General features: G+C 46.7%; 2 protein-coding genes across 10 annotated transcripts in view; one reads left to right on the top strand and one right to left on the bottom strand.

Moving 5' to 3' along the window:
* The first annotated feature begins 156 nt into the window (after positions 1 to 156).
* Positions 157 to 14330, top strand: LOC117090140 (cytochrome c oxidase assembly protein COX14). Of its 8 annotated transcripts, none has more exons than XR_004439912.1 (3): positions 216 to 350; positions 8293 to 8346; positions 13610 to 14330. XR_004439912.1 is itself a non-coding variant. In XM_033222125.1 (3 exons), exon 3 carries the CDS (start codon positions 9441 to 9443, stop codon positions 9612 to 9614), a length of 174 nt encoding a protein of 57 aa, XP_033078016.1. In that variant the 5' UTR covers positions 216 to 350; positions 8293 to 8346; positions 9433 to 9440; the 3' UTR covers positions 9615 to 9860. The 8 variants fall into 8 exon arrangements, 4 of the variants coding, with proteins under 4 accessions (XP_033078015.1, XP_033078016.1, XP_033078018.1 ...); XR_004439913.1 differs by lacking the exon at positions 13610 to 14330 and adding an exon at positions 8750 to 8874; XM_033222125.1 differs by lacking the exon at positions 13610 to 14330 and adding an exon at positions 9433 to 9860.
* Positions 14331 to 20403: 6073 nt separating this feature from the next.
* The window catches only part of CERS5 (ceramide synthase 5), a 39561-nt gene continuing 37318 nt past the window's right edge, over positions 20404 to 22646 (bottom strand). For both annotated transcript variants that reach the window (XM_033222121.1, XM_033222122.1), the window contains one exon: positions 20404 to 21301. In XM_033222121.1, coding sequence (XP_033078012.1) covers positions 21152 to 21301 — 150 coding nt within the window. In that variant the 3' untranslated portion in view covers positions 20404 to 21151. The remainder of the gene's footprint in view (positions 21302 to 22646) is intronic.

Below are 22646 nucleotides of genomic sequence, written 5' to 3'. Positions count from 1 at the left end.
GTAGTAAGGATTACGGGCCCGGAAGCCGGAAGTTCAAAGCCGGCCTTCAGCTGGACTGACGGCCAGCGCTGACTCCCGCCTTAGTGGGCGGAGTTGTGCCGCGTCTGAGGCGCAGTTCCCTTTCTAGCGTTGCAAGCCGAATCCTAGAGGCTAACCCGGCAGGTGGGCGGGAGAAAGTCGCTTTCCGCACCAATAGCTGAGGCGTTCAGGGTTGTCCAGGGACGTTATCCTCACGTGTCTGGTTCCGAGTGCTGCGTTTGGCTGTGCTGGGAAGTTGAGTAGACAGTGGCGTCGACACCCTGTCTGCCTGAGGAGGCCTCGGTTGGTCGCGAAGGAGCTGCAGCATCCAGGTACGCCGCCGGCTAGGGCCGAGCAGGGACTGCCAGTCCCGCTGCCTGCGCGCCCACCTGAGTCAGCCTCCGCTTGCCGCGTCCTCCCATCCCCCAGTCTTCAGGCCTGGTGCCCTTGAATTCAGTCACCTGCATCTGTTGTGTCGCGGACCACGAGCCGCACTGCTTCCTGCCCAAGCCCAAGCCCGAACTCCTCGGAGCAGTAGGTCCGCCTTGCTAGACCTCAGCACTAATGTTGTCAAACTTCGACTCCTGCCTGCACCCTCCACGCTCCGACTACTCCAAATGTCCCTTCCTTTATAGACCTCTGCGTCCTGATAAGTGGCCCTCCGGGGCTCCCTTCGTGCATATCGACTATCCAGCTCCACCTCTTGACCGCATTCACTAACTAGAATGCTCTTCCTGCTCCTCTTCTCCAGCCCGCCCTTCTAAAAAGACAGTTCCACTGCCACCCCGATTCCCACCCCTACCCTTTTCTGCTAAGTTTTCTCACGCCCCCACCCTGTCTCTGAGCTCTTGTCTGAACTCTCACAGTGCCTGTCCCATCAGACTATAAGCTCCTGTATGACAGAAGCCATGTTCTTTTTAGCGGCCTCCGTAGCATTATGTATTGTATTGTATTTATTGTATATTTTATTTTATTTTATTTATATCATACAGAGTCTTGCCTTGTCGCTCAGGCTGCATGTGTGCCCCACCAAGCCCGGGCAATTAAAAAAAAAAAGATTTTTCTTTTTTAAAAAAGGCCTCGCTATGAGTGCAAGCCATCCTCCTGCCTCGGCCTCCCAAAGTGTTGGGTTTATCGGCGTGAGCCGCCGCACCAGGCCGATACTACTCTCTAAGTGCCGAATAAAAAGTAGATAAATGATGATGGATAGATACCCTAAAAGCCCTGAGTTGACCACTATGCAATGTATGCATGTAACAAAATCACACCTTTACCCATACATTTATACAAATTTTTAAAAACGAGCGAATCTAAGCTGAGATGATAGATGCATTTGAGGGAATGAGTTTTCCAGGGGAGAAACCTGAGTCTTGAGGTCCCCCTGTGTTTAGAAGGCAGAACAAGAGAAAAGCCATAACCTTTGCAAATGCACCCCTAAGACGTTTTCTGTAATGATTTTATGTTTTTTCTCATTTTTCTGAAACCTGCAGCCCAACCCCATCACTCCATAACAGAGACCCAGTGTTTTGTGTTTTATTGAGAAAATGGATGCCCCTCAGATGAAAGTGTTCCTCTGCTAACCTCAAAAGTTTCCCTTATTTCCAAGATGAATCCTTCTACTCATGCATGTAACCTACCTGTCTTCCTTTCTTCCTTCCTCCCTCCCTCCCTCCCTCCCTCCCTCCTTCCTTTTTTGATGGAGTTTTGCTCTTGTTGCCCAGGCTGGGGTGCAGTGGCATGATCTCCGCAGCACGATCTCCGCTCACCGCAACCTCTGCCTCCTGGGTTCAAGTGATTCTCATGCCTCAGCCTCCGGAGTAGCTGGGATTACAGGCATTCGCCACCATGCTCAGCTAATTTTGTATTTTTAGTAGAGGTGGGGTTTCTCCATGTTGATCAGGCTGGCCTCGAACTGCCGACCTCAGGTGATCTGCCTGTCTTGGCCTCCCAAAGTCCTGGGATTACAGGCCTGAGCCACTGCACCCGGCCCGGGCATATCATATTTTCCTAGGCCATCGTCTATCTGGTTCTATCCTGCCCACCTCACTTCTTGCATCCTCAGTTTAGCCACCACCGTCATCCCCTTTGAAACATATTCCGGGTCGGGCACGCTGGCACACGCCTGTATTCCCAGCACTGTGGGAGGCTGAGACGGGTAGATCACTTGAGGTCAGGAGTTTGAGACCAGCCTGGCCAACATGGTGGTAAAACCCCATCTCTACTAAAAATACAAAAAATTAGCCGGGCATGGTGGCACATGCCTGTAATCCCAGCTACTGGGGAGGCTGAGGCAGGAGAATCTCTTGAACCTGGGAGGTGAAAGTTGCAGTGAGCCAAGATTATGCCACTACACTCCAGCCTGGGTGCAAACGAAATTCCATCTCAAAAACAAAACAAAACAAAAACCAAAACAAAAGCATATTCAGGTCTTTCTCATTAATAAGCAAAACAAAAGTAGAATTTTCTTAATCTTGTTACCTTCTGAAGCTGCTGTCCTGTCACTCCCTTCAGTACTTATCTTTGGGGTAAGAGGACTGTGATTCTTGTAAAAATGTTTCTCTGTCCTGGAAAACTGGTAGACACGTGAATCTTGCGGGGTTCATAGGCCTGCTGGGGCTCTGCCTAAGAATCTGTGCTCTTGATGTCTATATTGCTCTTTACTTGATGTTTATACTACCTAGTCCAGTTTATACTACTTCAGTGCAGTCAGCTGACTGGAATCCTAGGCTTACTGGTGACCTAGTCACCCATTCTCACCCAGTGTTCCTATCTGACCAGTCTTCATAGTAATTAACTTTGCAGTAGTGGTGCCCAATTTCTTTTCTTTTCTTTAATTTTTGAGACGAAGTCTTGCTCTGTTGCCCAGGCTGAAGTGTAGTGGTGCGATCTCAGCTCACTGCAACCTCCACTTCCCGGGTTCAAGTGATTCTCCTGTGTCAGTCTCCTGAGTAGCTGGGATTACAGGCATGTGCCACCATGCCCGGCTGATTTTTGTATTTTTAATCGAGACGGGGTTTCATCATATTGGTCAGGCTTGTCTCGAACTCCTGACCTCAGGTTATCCACTCACTTTTGCCTCCCAAAGTACTGGGATTACAGGCGTGAGCCACCACGGCCAGCCTTTTTTTTTTTTTCTTTATTATCATTGTTATATTTAGAGACACAGTCTTGCTCTGCGAGTGCAGGGCCGTGATCACAGCTCACTGCAGCCCCAAACTCGTGGGCTCAGGCAAGCCTCCCACCCAAACCTTCCTAGTAGCTGGGACTGCAGGTGCATGCCACCACACCCAGCTATGGTTCTCAATTTTTATTCTAACCTAACACACTGGAAAGATACAGTACACCTCCATCAGTGGCAGTGACTTGATACAGCAGTGATTTTCAACCAGGAAGGGGGATGTAGTTAAATGAAAAAAAAAAAAAACAAAAAAACCCAGGTGTTTCTGGAATTTTTTTTTTTTTTTTTTTGAGAGGTGGAGTTTTACTCGTTGCCTAGGCTGGAGTGCAGTGGCGCTATCTCAGCTCACCACAACCTCTGCCTCCTGGGTTCAAGCGATTCTCCTGCCTCAGCTTCCTGAATAGCTGGAATTACAGGCATGTGCGACAACGCTCAGATGGGGTTTTTCCGTGTTGGTCAGGCTGGTCTTGAACTCCTGATCTCAGGAGATCCGCCTGCCTCAGCCTGTCAAAGTTCTGGGACTACAGGAGTGAGCCACTGTGCCCGGCCTTGGAATTTCCTACCTGCCTCTTTTCCTTAATTGTTGCCTTCTTCAAACTGTTGCTCCCTTGGCCTCTCTCTTTCTGTCCTTATCCTCTGCTTTGGTTTTGCTCTTTACCTCCATATATATGTGAAACATAGCTCCCCTTCTAAGATCTATCTAAATTTGTGCTTCCATCTGCCTGATAGACATCATCACATGAATGTTGTGTTGAGCATTTTAATTTTTTTTTTTTTTTGAGATGGAGTCTTGCTTTGTCGCCCGGCTGGAGTGCAGTGGCTGCAACTTCTGCCTTCTGGGTTCAAGCGATTCTTCTGCCTCAGTCTCCCGAGTAGCTAGGACTACAGGCGCGCGCCACCATGCCCGGCTAATTTTTATTTTTATTTTTATTTTTATCTATTTATTTTTTTTTTGAGATGGAGTCTCGCTCTGTCGCCCAGGCTGGAGTGCAGTGGCCGGATCTCAGCTCACTGCAAGCTCCGCCTCCCGGGTTCCCGCCATTCTCCTGCCTCAGCCTCCCAAGTAGTTTTTATATTTTTAGTAGAGACGGGGTTTCACCATGTTGGCTAGGATGGTCTCGATCTCTTGACCTCATGATCTGCCCACCTTGTACTCCCAAAGTGCTGGCATTACAGGCGTGAGCCACTGCGCCCAGCTGTTTTTTTTTTTGTTTGTTTTTGTTTTTTTTTAAATAGAGATGGGGTCTTGCTGTGTTGCCTAGGCTTAGTCTTGAACTCCTGGGCTCAAGCGATTTCTCCTGCCTCAGCCTCCCAAAGTGCTGAGATTACCGGTGTGAACCACCATGCCTGGCTGAGCATCTTAATTTTAACATGTTCAAACCCAGCTCATGATCCTCTTTTTTTTTTTTTTTTTTGAGACAGGGTCTCTCTGTCACCCAGACTGGAGTGTAATGGCATGATCTCGGCTCACTGCACCTCTACCTCCTGGGCTCAAGCGATCCTCCCGCCTCAGCTTCCTGAGTAGCTGGGACTACAGGTGCATGCCACTACGCCACACTAATTTTTGCTATTTTTTGTAGAGACAGGGTTTCACCGTGTTGCCCAGGCTGATCTCAAAGTCGTGGGCTCAAGCAATCCATCTGCCTTTGCCTCCCAAAGTGCTGGCATTACAGGTGTGAGCCACTGCACCGGCCACATGATCTTCTTGATGGACACTGCCACCACCCTGTATATACAGTGATACATACCTCTTCTCTCATTTCTTATTTCTGTTAACAGTATCCCAATCTATAAAGTTTCCTAACTTGGAGGTATTAATATTTTCAGCTTTGCCCTAATCCATTCCATTGATAAATCCTTTTCTACTTCCAAAGTAACTTCTGCATCTGTCCTTTCCATTTCTACTGCTATCACTGCTTTAGCTCAGAATCTGAGGAAGTTTTTTTTTTTGAGATGGAGTCTTGCTCTGTCCCCCATGCTGGAGTGCAGTGGTTCTCTCTCGGCTCACTGCAACCTCTGCCTCCCATGTTCAAGTGATTCTCTTACCTCAGCCTCCTGAGTAGCTGGGGCTACAGGCATTGCCACCACGGCCGGCTAATTTTTGTATTTTTAGTAGAGACAGGGTTTTGCCATGTCTCCCAGGCTGGTCTCGAACTCCTGACCTCAGGTGATCCGTCCACGTCGGCCTCCCGAAGTGTTGGGATTATAGGCGTGAGCCACTGCGCCCAGCCTGAAGAGTTGTTGCTAATTGGGTATTAGGGAAAACCACAGGATGGATTAAGACGAGAGAGGGAAGGTAAGGTTGTAGACAGCACGATTATGTCTGTTAGTTGGTTTTATGTCACTTTTCTAGCCAAGCTGTACCATCCTATTTTTGTTGGTTGGTGAATGCTTCCAGCTCTTCCTCCAGCCCTTGGAAGAGGTGGTCCTATAATTGTTAAGCATCTAGCTAGGGTGATGAGTGGGAACAGGAATAATAAGTGACAGGGAAGTTGAAGGCTGCAGGGCTCTTTGCAGGGGGCTTAGTGTTCAGCTCCAAGGTGTGTGTGTTTTCTACCTTAGTGTCCAACTCCGTGGGTGTGTGTTTTGTTCACTGTCACATGCACAGCTTGGGGCCATTTCAAACCTCAGATTTCAAACCTGAACACAGTCCTTTCTCATCTTGAACTTGTGTCACTTACTATTCTTCCTCTGACCTTACTTAATATCAGTGGGATTATATTTCAAAGAAGCTGTGCCTCAGCTCAGCTTGGGGTCCGCACTCAAGGCCTGCCTCAAAGGCAATGTTCAGCCCTTAGGGTTTACTCTGAGAAGCATTTACATATCTGTACCTATGTCTGACCCCTCTAAACCAGCGAATCCTGAGCTTTACTTTCATATTTTTTTGTTTTTTGATACAGGGTCTCACTCTGTCACCCAGGCTGGAGTGCAGTGGTACGATCTCTGTTCACTGCAGCCTTGACCTTCTGGGCTCAAGCAATCCTCCCACCTCAGCCTCCTGAGTAGCTGGGACTACAGCCACATGCCATCATGCCTGGCTAATTAAAAAAAATTTTTTTTTTTTTTTTTTTTTTTGAGACGGAGTCTCGCTCTGCCGCCCAGGCTGGAGTGCAGTGCCGGGTCTCAGCTCACTGCAAGCTCCGCCTCCTGGGTTTACGCCATTCTCCTGCCTCAGCCTCCCAAGCAGCTGGGACTACAGGCGCCCGCCATGTCGCCCGGCTAGTTTTTTTTTGTATTTTTAGTAGAGACGGGGTTTCACCATGTTAGCCAGGATGGTCTCGATCTCCTGACCTCGTGATCCGCCCGTCTCGGCCTCCCAAAGTGCTGGGATTACAGGCTTGAGCCACCGCGCCCGGCCTAAAAAAAATTTTTTTTGTGGAGACGAGGTCTCACTATGTTGCCCAGGCTGGTCTCAAACTCCTGGCCTCAAGTGATCCTCCTGACTCGGCCTCCCAAAGCATGGGATTACAAGGGTGAGCCACCGTGCCCTGCCCAGGTTCTTGACTTTGTTTTGTTTGTGTGTATGCTTTGGCATGTATGTGCACATGGCTGTGGTAAGGGGCGGGATTTTAAGTGTCTCTGCCTATGGTGCTGAGAGCCAGTAAGTGGAGAGCAAGCTGCCAAAACTAAAAATAGAGTCCTCTTAGGCCTCACTGGCAGGCTTACTGGAGCCCAGTTCTCTCGAGGCTCCTCAGGACTGGTCCGAAGGTCCCTGAGACATTCCCCTCTTGGCTTCCACCCTGGCCCTCTTTTTCCTTTTTTTTTTTTTTTTTTTTGAGACGATATCTTGCTCTGTTGCCCAGGCTGGAGTGCAATGATGCAATCTCGGCTCAACTGCAACCACTGCCTCCTGGGTTCAAGTGATTCTCCTGTCTCAGCCTCTGAGTAGCAGGGACGCAGGCGTGCACCACCATGCTGGGCTAATTTTTTTTTTTTTTTTTTGAGATAGAGTCTTGCTCTGTCACCAGGCTGGAGTGCAACAGTGTGATCTTGGCTCACTGCGGCCTCTGCCTCCCGGGTTCAAGCGATTCTTCTGCCTCAGCCTCCCAAGTAGCTGGGACTACAGGCGTGCACTGCCACGCCCAGCTAATTATTTGTATTTTTCGTAGAGACAGGGTTTCACCATGTTGGCTAGGATGGTCTCGATATCCTGACCTTGTGATCTGCCCACCTCAGCCTCCCAAAGTGCTAGGATTACAGGCGTGAGCCACCATACCCGAACTCTTTTTTTTTTTTTTTTTTTGAGACGGAGTCTCATTCTGTCATCCAGGCTAGGGTGCACTAGCGCAATCTCACTTCGCTGCAACCTCCGCCTCCCAGGTTCAAGCAGTTCTCCTGCCTTACTCTCCTGAGGAGCTGGGATTATAGGTGAGCGCCTCCATGCCCAGCTAATTTTTGTATTTTTAGTAGAGATAGTGTTTCACCGTGTTTGCCAGGCTGCTCTCGAACTCCTGACCGCAGGTGTTCCGCCCGCCTCGGCCTTCCAAAGTGCTGAGATTACAGGCGTGAGCCACTGCGCCCGGTCCCACCTTGGCATTCTGAACACAGTCTTGCCTTTCCCTGCTGTTTCTGTCGGTCTTCATGCAGCTTGCACATTCCCCCACCCCGTCCTTGACGGAAACTATGCTCTGGTTGTTGTTTCTTTAAATATATATATATATGTATTTTTGGCCAGGCACAGTGGCTCATGCCGTAATCCCAGTACTTTGGGAGGCTAAGGGGGGTGGATCACGAGGTGAGACGATCGAGACCATTCTGGCTAACATGGTGAAACCCCATCTCTACTAAAAATACAAAAAATTAGCCGAGTGTGGTGGCGGTTGCCTGTAGTCCCAGCTACTCGGGAGGCTGAGGCAGGAGAATGGCATGAACCTGGGAGGCGGAAGTTGCAGTGAGCCAAGATCACGCCACTGCACTCCAGCCTGGGGGACAGAGTGAGACTCTGTCTTAATAAAAAAAAAAAATGATATAAAATATATATTATATATATTACATATATAACATACATATTTTTTAAATTGAGGTAGTGTTCTTGACTTTTAAGAAACCTATCTCACTGATTTCAGTCAATCTTTTATTTTCAATTCCCTCAACAGAGTAGCACCTACGAACACATTCATGGTCCCAAATTGAGGGACATTTTGTTCCAGGTGAGGGATTCTCTACTAAACTTTCTCTTGTTTCCTAGCTTGGAATATCCAGGGAACAATTAAATTAGAAGTAATTTATCTCATGCAAATGTGAGTTAACAATTTGCTGGGGACTCAGTAAGTTTCTTTTTAGCCTGTGGGATAGGTTCTTAGTGTTGGGTTTAGAACGTAGAATTAATGCTGTAGAAGGTTAAGTATAATTGAAATAATGTAAAAGTACTTTTGACACTATTTCAGTTATATTATGGCTTAAACAAGCTTTAATGTTGACTTGGAAAACTAACCACCATGAATAAGATCGTTTTTATGGGGAAACAAATTGGATATTGCCTGAAAGATTCCCGTTTGATCTTCTAGAGAGAATAATTCACTGCAAATGTTTTATTTCTGCTACCTCCATTAGTTCCCTCCTAGCTAGAAAAACTGATGCTTGCTGAATATTACCAGTTACAGCAGCCCTGGCTGGTGCAGTGGCTCACGTCTGTACAGAATCCCAGCACTTTGGGAGGCCAAGGTGGGAGGATCACTTAAACCCAGGAGTTCAAGACCAGCCCTGGCAACATACATAGCAAGACCCTGTCTCTACAAAATAATAGGAAAACTGGCAGGTGTGGTGGTACACACCTGTAGCTTCAGCTACTTGGAAGGCTGAGGTGGGAGGGTGGGCTTGAGCCCAGGAGGTCGAAGCTGCAATGAGCCATGCTCACGCCACTGCACTCCAGCCTGGGCAACAGAGTGAGAACCTGTCTGAAAACAAACCCCAGCAGTCCAGGCTGGTCCGTGCCAGTCACTTCTCTCCACAGGCATGGAAGGCCAAGTGTTGGCTTTGATGACATTCAGAGGCACCTGGTTCCAGGCTTGTTTCTATATCTTGTATGCAGATTTTATTTGTCCTTTTGAATCATAGAGTTCCTAAATGATATCTTCCAGTATCCTTATGAGACTTTACTTAGATATAGGGGCCATTCAGTATAGAGTGCAGACAGACCAAGAAGGGTGCAGAAGACATGGAATGGCTTTAAACAGGGAGATGGGCTGTGCAGATGAGGCCTTATCCTCGGGTCTAAATTCAATCTGTCTTTGTAGGGGACAAGATGCCAACTGGCAAGCAGCTAGCTGACATTGGCTATAAGACCTTCTCTGCCTCCATGATGCTCCTTACTGTGTATGGGGGGTACCTCTGCAGTGTCGGAGTCTACCACTATTTTCAGCAGCGCAGGGCCCAGCGCCAGGCCGCAGAAGAACAGAAGACCTCAGGAATCATGTAGAACTGGGGGGCTTTTTCTCCTGAGCAGAGAGGCCCAAGGCACGCTGTGGAGAGACGTCACCTGCCACCATTTCCAGGTCAACAGGACTAGAGCGTTGATGGTTTTCAAACTCTGTTGGAAGAAAGTGTCTGTGATTTCTCTGGTTCTGCCAGTCTGTGCCAGTTTGACAGTTTATGGAGGCTGTTGAATCATAATGGCAATGTGAGTGTGAGGTATACCTACAGACATTAAATATTTTGCCATGTCTGTGTCTTGGTGTTTTTTGTTTACCCAAATAGTGTATGAACCACAAAAGGGGAGCCTTGTCTGCCAGTTTTCTGGGTATAGACTGGATTACCATATCTTGAGCCCTTAGCACCCGTGAAGTGGGTGATATACAGCTCCAGGAGTAGTATCTACCCTCATGATCTCAGAGGAAAGATTGTCCCAGGATTTACATAAATCCCCTGAAAGAATTCTGTAAGAAGCTTTTCTCTGGGTAGTGCCCATTCCTGGGCTGATTACTGGATCTAGGTATTTGGTTACTCTGGTCAGCATGGCCACATGCACCTCTACATCGAAGAGGGTGGAAGCCCTTGTTTGACAGCCGTAATCGAACTGCATGCAGCAAAGGAGAATAGTTCCCAAGAGGAAGGGCTGTTGGGCAGCGTATGGTAAAACAGTTCACCTCCTTAAGCTCAGTGGGTGTAGTAGAGCATAAGGATAGATTCACTGTGCTACTGCACAGGAAACCTACCTGGAGGTTTTATTGCAGAGATGTGAAGAGGATTTGAAGGAAAACAAAATGCTTTCAAGACTTCATTAGGAAGTGAGAGATCCTTGCCACCATTCCATTTTGAGCTTTGAGGCTCAGCTGGTTCACCTCATTCTTGGTGACTGCCCAGAATATCAGCCCCTCTGGACACCTGTCCTCTCCCATACACTCGTGCAGACTGCACTGACCTTTGCCCCTGCTCATAAACCTCTTCTATGATTTTAAAACACCAACTTTCGGCTGGGCACTGTGGCTCACACCTATAATCCCACCACTTTGGGAGGCTGAAGCAAGAGGATCCCTTGAGCCCAGGAGTTTGAGACCAGCCTGGGCAACATGGTTGAAACCCTGTCTCTACAAAAAAAATTTGAAAAATTCGCCAGGCATGGTGATGCATGCCTGTAGTCCGGTGGGAGGATCACTTGAGCCCAGGAGGCTGAGGCTGCAGTAAGCTATGGTCGTGCCAGTGCAGTTTAGCCTGGGTGACATGAGACCCTGCCAACCAAAATCCATCCATCCATATATACGTACCAACTTTCCTGTATCCTCAACCCCTCTACTCCCATCTCCTCTTTGTCACCAAGGGCTCTCCTGCCTGCTCTGCTTTCCCACAGTAGGGTCATCATTCTCCCAGATCCTCAGTGCCACTTTCAAATATTACCTTCCCTACCCCAGCATCAAATTAGTCCTTTTTGACAAACTTTCTTATATTCTCATTTCTACTCCTCTAGACCTTGGAGACTTCAGGTCTCTTGATTCCTTTTTTCCCCCATCTGTCAGCCCCCTTTGCCTGCACTGCTTCCTTGTCCAGCATATGCCCATAGCTGATCCCCTGAATAACTCACCAGCACCTGCAGCCTCTGCCTTCATCTGTCTTGTTACCAAGCTTGGACCTTGGTCCTTTAATTACCTTTTCTAATTCACCCTCTTCTTTTGAGTATGTAAACTTGCTTAAGGCCCTCTACCCCAAACCAAAACAGCTATTCAGGTTTGTTTGTTGTTGTTGTTGTTGTTTAGACGGAGTCTCGCTCTTTTACCTAGGTTGGAGTGTAGTGGCGTCACTGCAACCTCTACCTCCCAGGTTCAAGCAGTCCTCCCACCTCAGCCTCCTGAGTAGCTGGGACTACAGGCGCACGCCACTGTGCATGGCTAATTTTTGTATTTTTGGTAGAGACAAGGTTTCACCATGTTGGCCAGGCTGGTCTTGAACTCCTGCTTCAGGTGATCCTCCTGCTTTGGCCTCCCAAGGTGATGGGATTACAGGCGTGAGCCACTGTACCTGGCCCCTGAGGTAGTCTTGTACAACAAATTATCGTAAGTCCTGCACAACTATCAGATGTCCTAGATATTTGGTAGGTGAAAAAAGTTTATCTAATAATTATCTGAACATATAACCTAACTCCCTTTTACATAAAAACAAAGTATTTTTTGTACAGTTCCACAGGCATGCAACTAAATGGAGGCAAGACTGTACAGTAGTTTGTTCATCATTTCAGAAAATCGTGCCATTAATGGCCGAACCAGCTGCTGGTGTTTGAGTCTCTGATACAACAGAATATATATCAGTCTGCACAGGATAGTAGAGTGTTGTAGGGCCACGCACAGTGGCTTACACCTGTAATCCCAACACTTTGGGAGGCTGAGGTGGGAGGATTGCCTGAGCCAAGGAGTTAGAGGTTGCTGTGAGCCATGATTGCACGACTGCACTCCAGCCTGGCAACAGAATGAGACCTTGTCTTTTTTTTCTTTTTTTGAGACAGTCTCCCTCTGTTACCCAGGCTGCAGTACAGTGGCACAATCTCAGCTCACTGCAACCTTTGCCTCCCGGGTTCAAGCGGTTCTCCTGCCTCAGCCTCCTGAGTAGCTGGGACTATGTGTGTGTGCCACCACACCTGGCTAATTTTTGTATTTTTAGTAGAGATGGGGTTTCACCATGTTGGCCAGGCTGGTTAACTCGAACTCCTGGCCTCAAGTGATTCACCCGTCTTGGCCTCCCAAAGTGCTGGGATTACAGGTGTGAGCCACGGCGCCTGGCCAAGACCCTGTCTCAGTTAAAAAAAAAAAAAAAAAAAAAAAGATAGGGTGTGTGTTGTAAATACGGAAAGTAGCCCAAGGCTGGGTACCATGGGACATGCCTGTAATCCCAGCTACTTGGGAGTCTGAGATGGGATGATCGCTTGATCCCATCCAGGAGTTTGAATCAGGCCTGGACATCATAATGAGACTATTGTCTCAAAAAAACAAAACAAAAAACCAAACAAAAACCCAAAAACCAAAAAATGCAAAAGGTATTGGGCTTTATAGATGAGAACCACTGTCTACTGGGTCAAGGTCAGTGTCTTGGTTTGGGTGGCTGAAGCAAATTACCATAGATGGTAATAGCAATTTATTTCTCATAGTTCTAGAGGCTGGGAAGTCCAGGGTCAAGATGCCAGCAGATCCAGTGTGTCATGAGGACACTCCTCCCGGTTTGCAGATGGTCGTCTTGCTGCGTCCTCACATGGCAGAAAGAGGAAGCAAGCTCTCCTTGTTTGTCTTATAAGGGCACTAATCCCATCACGAGGGGTCCACCCTCAGAACCTAACGACCCCCTAAAGAGCCCACCTAATGCTGTCCCATAATGCTGTCCCACTGGAAGTTAGGGTTTTGACATTGGAATTTTGAGGAGGACACAAATGTGCAGTCCGTAACAGATTCCCTATCGTGATATGCAAGACCTGTTTTTTTTGAGATAGGGTCTCCTCTCCGTTGCCCAGGCTGGAGGGCAGTGGCATGATCGTAGCTCACTGCAGCCTCAACCTCCTCTGCTCAAGTGATCCTGCTGCCTCACCCTCCTGAGTAGCTGGGCTACAGGCACATACCACCACACCTGGCTACTTTTATTATTTTTGTAGAGATGAGGTCTCACTGTTGCCCAGGCTGGTCTCAAACTCTTTGCCTCAAGCAATTCTCCCACCTTGGCCTCTTAAAGTGCTGGGATTACAGGCATGACCCACCACACCTGGCTATGATGGTTAATTTTACATGTCAACCTGACTGGGTCATAGGGAACCCACATATTTGGTCTTACTCTAGGTGTATCTATCAGGATATTTCTGGGCCTCATTCAATCCATCGAAGGCCTGTACAGAACACGAAGGCTGATTAAGACAGAATCTGTCTTTAAAGTGGAAAATCAGCCTTCTGCCTTGTGACGTGGACTCAGACTGAAACTCATATCGTCAGCTCTCTTGGTTTTCAGGCCTTTGGAACTGGACTGGACCCATTGGCTCTCATGGGTCTTCAGCTTATCACCTGCACATCTTGGGACATCTCAGCCTCCAGAACCATAGAAGCCAATTCCATATAGTAAAGCTCTTTCTCTCATCTATATATCTTACTGGTTCTGTTTCTCTGGAGAACCAGACTAATGCATCCATGTTGACAGGAAAATAGTTCATTCATTGTAATTGCTGTATAATATGCCACTGAATGAGCATATCAGTTTGTTCCGTTACCCTAGTGAAGGGTTATTGGGTTGTTCCCACTTTTTCCCTCTTATAAATCAATAGCAATGCAGTGAGTATTTTGTATGTTTACTTGGGCCTATGTGTTAGTTTCTCCAAAGGAGGAAATATTACTGGTATTTAGCTTTACCAGTTGTTAAGTTGCTTTTCCAAAGTGGTTATGTGAATTTCACTCTTACCAGCATTTCCCTATTCTGTTAGTGTTGAGTGGTTCTATTAATTTTAATTTACCTATCATTGATATCTCATAAGCTTGAGGACTTTTTTATTGATTTATTGGCCATTAGTATGTTTACCTACTGGGATTTTCCTCTTTATATCCTCCCCTCACCCCTACTTTTTTTTCCAAGATGCTCTGTCACCCATGCTGGAGTGCAGTGGTGCGATCTCGGCTCACTGCAACCTCCACCTCCCGAGTTCGGTTCTCCTCTCGGCCTCCCGAGTAGCTGGGACTACAGGCACATGCCACTGTGCCAGGCTGATTTTTGTATTTTTAGTAGAGACAGGGTTTCACCATGTTGGTCAAGCTGGTCTCGAACTCCTGACCTGAGGTGATTCACCCACCTCAGCCTCCCAAAAGTGCTCCCAAAGTGAGCTACTGTGCCCGGCCCCACTTTTCTTTCTATTGAGTTGTCTTCTTTGAAAAAACAGTTTGTAGGCAGTACCTTATGTATTCTGGATACTAGTATTTTATTTGTTACGTGGGTTGCAGGTTTGACTGAAACAATCATTTGGAGTTTTTATAGGGTGTGGGTGGCTGTAGGGTTCCATGTTGCCTGCATCACACGTCTCCCCAGAGCAAACCTGTGGACAGTGGATCCGAGACAAGTTTTTATGCACCTTCTTGGCTGGGGATTTGGTGGGGGTGGTGATGTTTTCCAGACCATACAGGAAGTGCACTCATTGAGAAAGGTTCTAAAATTCACATAAGGTGCAGGCCCAGGATTCAGAATTTTTAAGAATCTGATCCCACAAGGCTAGGCATTCAAACTTCCTTGCTTCTTCCTTTTACCACCTGGGTGGGTTTTTGATGGTTGGGAAACCTCTGTCAGTAAGGCTGTCGCTCTTTCAGGGTCCCAGCTTTAACTGGGGGTTTCAGTTTCCTACCTGGAGCCAGTCTTGTCTTTAGTTGTCAGTATTAAAACAAGTCCTTAAGGTGCATTTCCCTTATCCCCTCAGTAACTGCATCGGCTATTTTCCTGTCCACTCTAGTTTTCAGTTCCTTTGTCTTTAGTCTGTCTTGGAAGCTCTGCTATGCATTTTTTAAAAACAGCTTAGAAAATACTTAATCTGGCCGGGCGCGGTGGCTCAAGCCTGTAATCCCAGCACTTTGGGAGGCCGAGACGGGCGGATCACGAGGTCAGGAGATAGAGACCATCCTGGCTAACATGGTGAAACCCCTTCTCTACTAAAAAATACAAAAAAAAAACTAGCCGGGTGAGGTGGCGGGCGCCTGTAGTCCCAGCTACTCGAGAGGCTGAGGCAGGAGAATGGTGTAAACCCGGGAGGCGGAGCTTGCAGTGAGCTGAGATCCGGCCACTGCACTCCAGCCTGGGCGACAGAGCAAGACTCCGTCTCAAAAAAAAAAAAAAGAAAAAAAAAAGAAAAGAAAATCCTTAATCTATCATTTCTACATGTTTGTCTCAGTTTATTTTAGTCTGCATTAAGCTAGAACTGATACCTTTCATATACTCTCATGTCTCTTCTAAACATAATACCCTTCCCTTCCATTGCTTTTTTTTGCCTGGTAAAACTCCATCTAACTCTAATGGCCCAGCTTTACTTTAAAGTTTTCCTCCACCTTGCCAAGAATAATTTAGAATAGTTCTTATCACACTGTGTTTTATTTCCCCCTTACTGGAGTGTGAGCACTTTGAGAGTAGAAACCAGATCTTGTTCATCTTTGTGTCTACAGCTCCTGCCGTAGTGCCTAATATAAAATAGGTACTTAATGACTATGTTACTGAACTGAAAATATTTTCCTGCATGAATACTGGATTTTTTATTTATTTTTTTGAGACAGGGTCTCACTCTGTCACTCAGGCTGGAGTTCAGTGGTGCGATCTTGGCTCACTGCAATCTCCTCCACCTCCTGGGTTCAAGTGATTCTCCTACCTCAGCCTCCCTAGTAGCTGGGATTACTGGTGGCAACCACTGTGCCTGGCTAATTTTTGTATTTTTAGTAGAGACGGGGTTTCGCCATGTTGGCCAGGCTGGTCTCGAACTCCAGACCTCAGGTGATCTGCCTGCTTCTGCCTCCCAGAGTGCTGAGATTACAGGTGTGAGCCACTGTGCCTGGCTATGAATACTGGATTTAAAGTCTGAAGAACTTCATTTATCATTCACTAACTAAACTTATGTAATTATGTTTAGGATTAGGATGGACAGTCTGGTTTTTTGTTTTTGTTTTGTTTGAGACAGGTTTTCACTCTGTCACCCAGGCTGGAGTGCAGTGGTGTAATCATGGCTCACTGCAGTTTTGACCTCCAGGCTCAGAAGATTCTCCCACTTTAGCCTCCTGAGTAGCTGGACCACAGGTGCACGGCACCACTTGTGGCTAATTAAAAAAATTATTTGTAGAGATGAGGTCTCCCTTTGTTGCCCAGGCTGGTCTTAAACTCCTGGCCTCAAGCAGTCCTCCTGCCTCAGCCTCCCAAAGTGCTGGGATTACAGGCGTTAAGCCACCACACCTGGCCTTTTTGTTTTTAAACAACTTCTGAGACTAGGTTTCCTCATTGTGGCATATTGAATCTTTCATAGATGACTGCAGCAATGTCTCCCATTCCACTGCTCTTCAGTGACCTTGTCACTTCTTCATCGAGAAGTAGAGTCTGTCTTACCACCCTGCCTTGCATCTGGGCAGTCCCTGTGATTACTTTGATTGGTAGCATACAGTGGAAGTGATGCGTGCCACTACTAGACAACACTGTTTTTTTGAGACAGGGTCTCATTCTGTCGCCCAGGCTGCAGTGCAGTGATGTAGTCATCGCTCACTGTAACTTCAAACTCTGAGCTCAAGTAATCCTCCCACCTGATTCTCCAAAGTAGCTGGGACTACAGGTGTGCACCACAACACTTGGCTACTTTTTAAATTTTTTATAGAGATGGGGTCTCGCCTTGTGCCCAGGCTGGTCCCAAACTCTTGGTCTCAAGCAATCCTTCTGCCTTGGCCTCCTCAAGTGTTGGGATTACAGGCTCGAGCCACCATGGCCAGCCTAGACAGCACTCCTAACTGGCCTAGCAGCTTCTGCTTCCTGCCTCTTGGAACCTAGCCACCTGTGCAAAGCCCAAGATAATGGAGAGGCATGTACAGGCACTTCAGTTGACAGCCCTGACTGAGCTCCTAGCGAAAATCCAGCATCGACTGATAGCCAGGCAAAACCAGGTAAATAAATCATCTTGGACGTCCAGTGCAGCTGCGTCTTCATTCAAATAAATAACTCCATTCCCAGCTACAATCTGACTGCAACCACATGAGATCCCTCCAACTGAGCTCAACCAACCAACCACATCATGAGCAATAATAATCTGTTAAACCACTATGTTTTAGGGTGGTTTGTTACATATTAATAGATAATCACAACACTCATTTATGGAATGGGGATAATCCTATTTCTACAGAAGTATTTACTTTTTTTTTTTTTTAACATACTTGGCTCAGCTAGTTTTTCCCCCTCCCCTCCCCTCCCATCCCCTCCCCTCCCCTCCCCTCCTTCTTCTGCCCTGCCCTTCCCTTCCCTGTGTTTTAAACCTTGGTTATTGTTGTATGTGAAATCACTTTTGCCAGGCGCAGTGGCTCACACCTATAATCCCAAAACTTTGGACGGTCAGGGTGGGTGGATCACTTGAGGTTAGGAGTTCGAGACTAGCCTGGCCAACATGGGGAAACCCCCGTCTCTACTAAAAACACAAAAATTAGCTGGGTGTGGTGTCATGCACCTGTGATCCCGGCTAGTCAGGAGGCTGAGGCAGGAGAATCACTTGAACATGAACCGAGATCATGCTATTGTACTCCAGCCTGGCGACAGAGCAAGACTCTGTCTCAAAAAAAAAAATCACTTTCTAAGCAGTAAAGCACTATACAAACATAAATGATTTTTCAATTAATCATAAAGCTACTCAGGAGGCAGGAGGATAGTTTGAGCCCAGGAGATTGAGGCTGCAGTGAGCTATGATCAAGCCACTGCATTCCAGCCTGGGTGACAGAATGAGACCCTATCTCGAATAAAAGAATAATAATAAAGTTAAAACCCTTTTATAGCCAACAGAGGAGAGGTAACGCCTTATTTCTCTTAAATATACTCCTGGTTCTCTGGTATAGATGATGTGGGTCTTTATCTAACCTACTGTCCACTCATTTGGGTCCTTCCAGGCCATCTACAAAACGGTTTTATGTGGCACCAGTAATGGTTATCTTCTATCTCTGTATTAAAACTCTCTAGAACCCTACCTCTCACCCCCACCCCAACCATTTGCACACAGTTCCTTCTCAGAACAAGATTCTGTTCTGATAGTTGACCCTCATCTTACTTCATTTATCCAGTGCAAACTATTTAATATAATCAGTCTCTGCCTTTGGCTGAATGTTTCTGCAACATCTAGTTTTCCTCATTATGAAATCTTGGGAAGTGCTGGTAGAGACTGCAGAGTGGTTAATTAGATTACAGTATAGAGAGTACGGTGGTTAGGAGTAGAGAGGGACAGTTAGTAAGATAGGAATAGTAAGGGTTTGACTCCTTACTAGCCGCTTGACCTTAGCAGGTTAACCTCTTGCCTCCTATTGTCATGTGTGTTTAATTCAGTGCCTAGCATGTAATAAACGTCATGTGTTAGCTATTATTTTTTATTATTGTTTTATCCAGTTGCATCTTTTGTCAGATTAGCTACACCAACCAATCCAGTTTGTATTAACAAGGCAATTGTTCAAATTTCAGAAGACAAAATACATCTCTCATCTGACTTTCAAAAGCATTTTCATTCATATTTCACAACAACTAGTCTATTCAATATACCAAGTTGAGGAACTAAAAGTATGACTTAATTTTTTTTTGTTTTTTTGTTTTTTGAGACAGTCTCGCTCTGTCGCCCAGGCTGGAGTACAGTGGCCGGATCTCAGCTCACTGCAAGCTCCACCTCCCGGGTTTACGCCATTCTCCTGCCTCAGCCTCCCGAGTAGCTGGGACTACAGGCACCCGCCACCTCGCCTGGCTAGTTTTTTGTATTTTTTAGTAGAGACAGGGTTTCACCGTGTTAGCCAGGATGGTCTCGATCTCCTGACCTCGTGATCCGCCCGTCTCGGCCTCCCAAAGTGCTGGGATTACAGGCTTGAGCCACCGCGCCCGGCCTTTTTTTTTTTTTAGACAGAGTCTCGCTCTGTTGCCCAGGCTGGAGTGCAGTGGTGCTATCTTGGCTCACTGCAACCTCCGCCTCCCGGGTTCAAGTGATTCTTCTGCCTCAGCCTCCCAAGTAGCTGGGACTATAGGCATGTGCCACCATGCCTGGCTGACTTTTTGTATTTTTAGTAGAGACAGGGTTTCACCATGTTAGCCAGGATGGTCTTGATCTCCTGACCTGCTGATTTATCGCCCACCTCGGCCTCCCAAAGTGCTGGGATTACAGGCGTGAGCCACTGCGCCCACCAAGTATGACCTAATTTTTAGTCTTCTTGATTAGCTCTGACCAAATGACCACTTAGAACTTAAGTTTTCCTATTCCCCACAGTAAGTCTTTCTAAAAATCAAGTCTGTTAGTAAGGTTAGTAGGGTCAATATCCCTATAATGTCAATGAACATCAAGTGAGTATCTGATTCTTAGAATAACCTATTTATTTCCATTTTCATTCTCTCCCTGACACTCTCCATATGTCATAATGTACCTAAGAGCACGTGGAAATATTTTGATAATCTGAACATTCACCAAATGGAAAATTATTCTGGGAGATGAATACTGTATTTGGTCATTTTGCCAAGACCACAGAGAAAAGTCTGGATTAGGATGACTGCTTCTCCATGGGCTAAAAGAGAAAACAGAGTTGAAACAAAAAACACCTCAGATTTATTTATCACAACCTTAAAATGTTAATTCGGCTGGACATGGTAGCTAATGCCTGTAATCCCCATTTTGGCTTAAGGCCAGGTGTTTGAGACCAACCTGGGCAACATAGGGAGACCTCATCTCTATAAAAAAAAAAAAAAAAGTTATTTGACAATCTCTGTATTGACTAAAATAGGAAATAAGGTATTTACCTAATCGCGTCTTGGCTTTTCAACCAAAGCTTTTGTTGGTTTCACTATATACATGGTTGAATCTGTCCAGTATTCTTCTTGTGACCCACTAAACCTTTTAACTTTTTCTTAAAAAACATAAAGCTCTAAAATGTAAGCACCCTGGCTGATGCTCTTCCCACCGTGCACAGAAAGGAAAAATTTGGTGTCCAGGGCCTTCTGAATCAGACCTGGAAAAGCTCTTAATTAGCTTATGGATTCAGGAAACTGCGGATAGAGTCACTAAAGAGGTTGAGACAGTAGAGGTGGATTGAAGTACTTTTAATCACAGAGTAAACAATAGTACAAGACCGTGAACAGCTCACCCAGTGGCTGTTGTCCTCCTCCAGCCCTCAGCTCACCCTCTTCCCATGCCCCCTCCCTGGGTACCATTGAGTAAAGAGTAGGGTATTGGCAGCTGTCCCTGTTGCTATCAGGTGATAGGAAGGGGATCTAGCTAGGGACCACGGTAATCCTGGCCATCCATCCATGGTTCTGTTTCTATACAACTTCATCATGCAACGTATTCTAGCTGTGAAAGAGGAACAGTGCAGAAATCTGGGACTGAACTTGGCTGCTCCATTCAGATGGTCCAGGGGTTTAGAGCCTCAAGAGCCAAGGGCAAAAAGGGAGGAGACAGTCTGGAGTCGGTATAATTCAAGATGCAGCCAAATGTGGAACTAAGGCGGGTTCAAAGGGGGGATAGGGAAGGCCTCATGGCTCCAGTCCAGAATTGTGCCCCAACCCCAGCAATGAAACTCACGCATATGCACAAATGCACATGAACAAACACACAAAAACACATAGAGCAAATAACATTACTAAAGAACTTGGAGGCTATTAAATACAAAACGGCAGCGTTTTCTTTCAAAGTGAAAATATTTGCTTCTTTGATACTCCTCAGTGCCTTGCAGTCCCCTAGTCACAGAACAGTGGATATGGGAAGGGCCAAGAGGAGTATGTTGCCAGTGACCCTACAAGTCCATGTGTACTGAAGTCCCCACGGCAACCACCTTACTCTTCAGCCCAGTAGCTGCCTCCCATATGACCATTCACCCGGTTGGCACCATTGCTGGAGCTACTGTCACAGGGACTTTTTGTGCAGGTGGTCACATCTTCTTCCTCTGAGCTGCTCTCCACATCACTGCGATCATCCTTAGATACCTGAGTGGGATGAGACCAAAGACAGAAAAGTGAGGGCAGAACTTTCCTGGAGAGAACCGTAAGACACACCTAAGCTCAGAAACCCAGGCGTGGGCATTGTGTTCCCAGTCTGGTCTGCTTTCTGATGACATCTAACGCAAAGTATTGTCTGGACTATGGCTAATGCTGTGACTATGCTTCGCCTGCTTTCTAGTTTTCTCCCTTGTCATCTCCAATTCTGTTCTCTATGGAATAGAAGCTACTTTGGTAGAGGGGTGTGCCTTTCAGGACCAGCCTAAGAGAACTGACATCACTCACTGAGACCTGGTTTAGGTTTCAGGGAAACTCCAGACACCCCTTCTCTTCTTCCACTTCAAAGAACAGGGAAGGCCAACATGAACAATACATATGACTGTCAGCAGTGCTTCTATCTTCTGGTGGCTGTGGACAATGCATTTATTCATATTGGTTATGCTGTTTTGCTTTATCCGCAAAGCTGGTCCATAACAGGCCTTTTTTAGTAGTTTCCCATTCCTAGGCTCAGCTACCATTATCCTATAACACTGTTTTCCAATCTTCTTCCCTTTCCCAATAGCAAGACCACTTTTCTTGTGAAACTTCAGCATCCCCAAGATACACAGTATAGTGAAAACACAAATGGACTGGCAGTCAATGAGAAAAGAATCCCAGTTCTAATCATGCTACCATCTGTGAATGCTTATTAACATGGGCTTTTTTGTTTTGTATTTTCAAATGAAGCATCTGGATTACAGCAGCATTTCCCAATTAAACTATCCTGCATATCAAGCAAAGTATTTCAGTTTCTCCACCATGGGCCAGGCACGGTGGCTTACACGTATAATCCTAGCACTTTGGGAGGCCGAGGGGGGAGGACTGCTTGAGCCCAAGAGTTTGAGACCAGTCTGGGCAACATGGCGAGAGCCCCGTCTCTACAAAAAATAAAAAATGACAAAATTAGTTGGGTATGGTGACATGCATCTGTAGTCCTAGCTACTTGGGAGGCTGAGGCAGGAGGATCTCTTGAGCCCAGGAGGTCGAGGCTGCAGTGAGCCATGATTACACCACTGTACTCCAGCCTTGGCAATAGAGTAAAACCTTGTCTCTTAAGAAAAAAAAAAAAAAAAAAACAGGGCCAGGCACGGTGGCTCACGCCTGTAATCCCAGCCCTTTGGTAGGCTGAGGTGGGTGGGTCACCTGAGGTCGGGAGTTCGAGACCAGCTGGATCAACATGGAGAAACCCCGTCTCTACTAAAAATAAAAAAAAATTAGCTGGGCGTGGTGGCGCATGCCTGTAGTCCCAGCTACTCAGGAGGCTGAGGCAGGAGAATCTCTTGAACCCGGGAGG

Source organism: Trachypithecus francoisi, unplaced genomic scaffold (assembly GCF_009764315.1).
Source record: "Trachypithecus francoisi isolate TF-2019V2 unplaced genomic scaffold, Tfra_2.0 Lachesis_group11, whole genome shotgun sequence".
NCBI classification, from domain to species: domain Eukaryota; kingdom Metazoa; phylum Chordata; class Mammalia; order Primates; family Cercopithecidae; genus Trachypithecus; species Trachypithecus francoisi.
Note: the sequence above shows the minus strand (reverse complement) of the source record. Positions and strands in the feature narration are given on the sequence as shown.